Source organism: Rutilus rutilus (genome assembly GCF_951802725.1).
Source record: "Rutilus rutilus genome assembly, chromosome: 14".
Taxonomy (NCBI): Eukaryota; Metazoa; Chordata; class Actinopteri; order Cypriniformes; family Leuciscidae; genus Rutilus; species Rutilus rutilus.
The window spans coordinates 3,612,501-3,617,889 of NC_140219.1; the positions used below are offsets into that span (position 1 = coordinate 3,612,501).

The 5,389-nt window shown below is 37.9% G+C and overlaps 1 protein-coding gene across 1 annotated transcript in view; it reads left to right on the plus strand.

Moving 5' to 3' along the window:
• The window catches only part of hopx (HOP homeobox), a 4,621-nt gene extending 1,363 nt beyond the window's left edge, over positions 1-3,258 (plus strand). Inside the window, exon 2 of the mRNA XM_084430832.1 lies at positions 2,858-3,258. Coding sequence (XP_084286958.1) covers positions 2,858-2,935 — 78 coding nt within the window. The 3' untranslated portion in view covers positions 2,936-3,258. The remainder of the gene's footprint in view (positions 1-2,857) is intronic.
• The last annotated feature ends 2,131 nt before the right edge of the window (positions 3,259-5,389 follow it).

Genomic DNA, 5,389 nt, shown 5'->3' on the forward strand with positions numbered 1-5,389 from the left:
CGGCCCGGGTCGACATGTCCAAACACAGCGTGTCTGACTTCTAAAGGCAAACCGCCACAGGAGTCACGGTGTAACGGGGAGGTTATAGTGCTGTCATGCGTCTATCTAATAGATATTTTAGAGCTCGTGAGCAACAGTTTTGGCAGATTGTTACTGGAAACACATTCCAGCATGAGGCTGGTCTGTTTCTGTCACTATGATTGTGAAAAACCCAGTGCATTTAGGGCAAGAAAACGCCTCTGTGATCAATCATCATACACAATAGAGCAGGCTTAGTAATTCAGGGGTGTGTGAATGTATACAGTGCACTTAAATGCTAAACATCCCGCTAAAACATGCCCACTATACCATTCAGAAGAAAGAGATTAATACTGTGATTCATTAAGGAAGCATCAAATCAGTCAAAGGTGACATTTATAATGTTACAAAAGATTCTATAAAAAAAAAAAAAAAAAAATGCTGTTCTTTTGAACTTTCTATTCTTTGAAAAAATCCTGAAAAAAAAATGTATCACCGTATGTATGATTGATAATAATCATAAATGTTTCTTGAGCAGCAAATCATCATATTAGAGTGATTTCTGAAGGATCATGTGACACTGAAGACTGGAGTAATGATGCTGGAAATACAGCTTTGATCACAGGAATAAATTACACTTTACTAGATAGTCAAACTCGAAAAATTTGAATATCGTGCAAAAGTTATCATTTTGATGATTATGGCTTACAGCTTATGAAAACCCCAAATTCAAAATCTCAAAAAATTTGAATATAAAAAAAAAAAAAAAAAAAAGGATTTTAAATACAAAAATGTCGGCCCTCTGAAAAGTATGATCATGCATATATGTATATATATATATATATATATATATATATATATAGTTATATATGAAGAGTTCAGATGCAAAAGCCTCTAAGTGTCATCTGAAATGTTCTTCTAAAATGAGCATTTTTATCAAGATTGTATACTTAGGTTCAGTAATTTCACTTTATTGACAATTAATAGGTCATTTTCATTGCCATTTAAGTGCAATAACTGAACATAAATATACAAGCTTGATAAAAATGATCATTCTAGAAGAAGATTTCGGATGGCACTTAGAGGCTTTTGCATCTGAACTCTTCATATATTAAATATGTTAGTTTCACCTTTTAATTTGAATTACTGCAATACACGAACTTTTGCACGGTATTCGAATTTTTTTCACCTGTAGATTGTAATAGTATACAGTAGTGTGTGCATGAAATGTTCAATGTCCCTCAGGAAGTTAAGCGCTGTGCCTCCTCTATGGCTTTATTTCTTAAGCAAATATGACCCGGGGAAACTGGTTTGAATAACAAACTCTGTGCTGGTTCTGGGGGAAATGACGTCACCACTTTGCATTAGAAGACTAAAACGCAAAAGGTGCGGTAAATATGAGGAACAGGTAAACATGTCTTTCTCTCTCTACTGTAAACCGGTCATGCCTGCTCGCCGTGTTGGGTATTAACACAGTGTGTGTGTGTGTGTGTGTGTGTGTGAACGTGAGGGTTTGCTTGTGAAGGGTGGATACTGTAAGTGTTTGGCTCCGGGTCAATCCTGCACATGCAGTGCTGCTTTACTTCTGCAGAAATGCTGTGTTTAAGCACCCCGTGCTCTCTTCTGCTGCAACATTACTGTTTTCTAGGTGAACAAACTAAAGAGGGGGATTTTATATAGTGCTTTTTATATCCTGTGGTGGTTTTTCGTGGAAAGCACTGACAGTTTGCAAGTGTGTTGCAATGATAGTGTTAACGATCATTGCCAGAGCTGTTGTGCAACTGTCCGTTTCTATGAAAATCAGCTAATTTGGGATGTTTGTAAAGCCTCAGTTTCACACATCACACGTGTGGGATCTGTTAAGAGTTATAAAACATTAAAGCACTCGAGACAGGAGTAGCGAACTTAGACAGACTTACAATAGAATAAAAATAGTAGTCAACAATACAACTCTTTTCATGAACAAAACAACATGTTTGAGAACTGTCAAAATCCACTCATTTTGTTAAGAAAAAAAAAAAATAAAAAAAAATAAATGAAACAAAAGCTACAATTAATATAATTATGGAAGCTTGTTTCCACCATTGAATAAAAAAAGGTGATTGTGACGACTTATCTCACAATTCTGATAAAAAAAAAAAGTCAGACCTGTGACGTATAAGAAGTTGTATTTTCGAGAAAAAATGACAGAATTGTGAGTTATAATCTCAAAATTGCGTAAAAGTAAAATAAAGTCAGAAGCGCGAGATAAAAAACTCGGAATTGTGAGAAATAAAGTCAGAATTGTGAGTTTTAATATTGAAATTGCGTAAAAGTTAAATAAAGTCAGAAGAGCGAGATATAAACTCGGAATTGTGAGAAATAAAGTCAGAATTGTGAGTTTTAATATTGAAATTGCGTAAAAGTTAAATAAAGTCAGAAGAGCGAGATATAAACTCGGAATTGTGAGAAATAAAGTCAGAATTGTGAGTTTTAATATTGAAATTGCGTAAAAGTTAAATAAAGTCAGAAGCGTGAGATATAAACTCGGAATTATGAGAAATAAAGTCAGAATTGTGAGTTATAAACTCGAAATTGCGTAAAAGTAAAATAAAGTCAGAAGCGTGAGTTATAAACTCGCAATTATGAGAAATAAAGTTGTGAGAAATGAAATCAGAATTGCTAGATATAAATTTGTAAATGCAATAAATTAAATCAGGATTGCTAGAAATTAAGTCCGAATTGTGAGATATAAACTGCGCGGAAAGAAACTGTAATAGTGAGAGAGAAGTCGAAATAAAAAAAAACAGTTTTAGCTGATCTCCTGATGTCTCTCTCTCTCTCTCTCTCTCTCCTGTAGAAATGGTTCAGGATGCGAAACGCTCAGTGGAGGAAAGCAGAAGGCCTTCCCGCTGAACTGGGATCAGTGAAGGACTGAGGGAACATCATCATTCTTCATGTTTTCTTGATTTTCTTCATTAGACCTGGAGACCTGAAGTTGGATGTTTTTTTTAATCTAAGTTGTAATCTTTTGCTCAAAGCACATATGTATGCCATGTATTTTTATTGCTATTATAACTATCAAATGTACGTAAATAAACTAATGTAAGCATCTGTATATAAAGAATAACATCTGTGTTTTCAGGGTTTTATTTTACGTGTCGAATGATTATTGTAGAGCTTGTTTGCAGAGAAAGTGTGACAGATCTCTTTAATATCTCAATTGTTTGTCCTTAAATGATATTAAATGGAGAGCAAATGGCCGAGTCTTCTGCTTCTTAGACCTTTCTCCTCTTTTTCTCCTTTCAATCTCAAACTCTGCTCAGATAGTAAATCTGAGTCAAACCAAATTCACTCAATATACTCTTGCTGTACAATAATTGCTTTTTTATTTGTTGCTTCAAGAGTAATCATGTCAGCTGACACTGAGAAGTGTCATGATCAATGGAAGAGCAACATCTGAGCATATCGGTTTTCTCCGGGAGCTCAAAACACCGACTCTTAGTGTTCAGGAAAGCAAAAGAGGTGTTAGAATGAAATCCTGATGAAGAGGACAGTGAAGGAACTGACTAAACGACAGAATCCATGTGGGAAACAGTGAAAGTGAGACCCATGCGAACCAGACACCGACGGCAGAGGTTCATCAAATATTTAAGTCTTTAAACTGAGCAAAGAATGGACAGACGAGGCCGCTTTTGAGTGCAGCTGACTGCAGTGGTGTGTGTGTGTGTGTGTGTGAGTGAGAGAGAGAGAGAGAGTGTGTGTGTGTGTGTGTGTGTGTGTGTGAGAGAGAGAGAGAGTGTGTTTGTGTGTGTGTTTGAGTGAGAGAGAGTGTTTGTTTGTTTGTGTGTGTGTGTGAGAGAGAGCGAGAGGGTGTGTGTGTGTGTGTGTGTGTGTGTGTGTGTTTGAGTGAGAGAGAGTGTTTGTTTGTTTGTGTGTGTGTGTGTGTGTGTGTGTGTGTATGTGTGTGTGTGTGTGTGTGTGTGTGTGTGTGTGTGTGTGAGAGAGAGCGAGAGGGGGTGTGTGTGTGTGTGTGTGTGTGTGTGTGTGTGTGTGTGTGTGTGTGTGTGTGTTGAGCAGTGGCGTGTGAAAAAAACACCCCACACCCTCTATGGAAAAACAAACATGTTTATTTGACTGCTGCACAGATGCTGCTCTGAACACACACACACACACACACACACACACACACACACACACTGCAGCACCAGTGTTTTAGAGAATATGACCAGAGACATCCTGGAAGATATTGAAATAATACTGAATGGAACTGATAAAAAAAAGTATATGAAGCAGTCAAGCATTATAAGAAATTCTGGTAAAATAAAAATGCATTTAAAAGCAGCATAAAGAGCGAGCAAGAGAGCACAGTAATGCACCTTACTCTAATAACATTAAAATGAATGTAGTTTCATAATTATAATACTTTAAAAACTGAGGAAAAACACAGGATGACTGCGTCAGCTGAACATGATCGGTATTCCTCATCACTAGATGGCGATAGTGAAGCTTAAGAAAACAAGGACAGTGGAGTAGAAGAAGAGCGGGACTAGTGATGGTTCTAGAGGGAGGTGCTGATTGGCTGTTTCATTGTAAAGGGTGTGGTTTGTAGTTAACTCCACCTCCTCTGAGATCCCTTCATCTGATCGGTTTTAAACAAGGGGGTAATCCAGCATCCGGAAAGCGTACCTTCCCCGGGCGCCGCCATTGGCTAGCAAGCCATCACCTGCTGTTAGCATTCCATTGACTCCCATTCATTTTGGCGTCACTTTGACAGCGAATAACTTTACATCTGAGCCGTTTAAAGACTCCATTTGTCCATTATTTATTTCTAAAGAAACACGACAATGTATAAAAGGCTCCATTACCTTGTATCTTACGTTATGGCCCTGTAGAAGCAGTTTTTGTAAAAATAGGCTAACGATTGCGTCATAACCACGCGACTCTCTGTCGCACAGTAGAGAGATTACCGTATGGACAGGAGGAGAAGCTCGCGGGCAATCGGGGACGTGGAGGCAAAATGACAAAATAATTAATCAGAATATACAAAAGTTTCTCCTGCTCCTAGCTCATGGACACCTCCTACTCACACTCTCCGTCTCTGCAAGTTTCGGAAGGGAATGATTCAGATTTCTCTTGGCACAGCTACTAGAAGACAGACGGGTTGCTCACGTCACATCTACGTCGTCAAGCTCAGTCTGAGTCTGCGCAGTACGCTCAGCCATCAGGAAGTGAGTGCTTCTAATTAACTTCACTTTTCTCCGTTGTCAAGTCTATGCTGGCTGTGTCCATTTCTTTTACTGTCTAGAAAAATAAAGATGGCGTCTGAAAGTTGTGGTTGGTGGTCAGTTTGTGTGTAAATGTAGACGTTTTCCTTTCCTAATGTCATTTC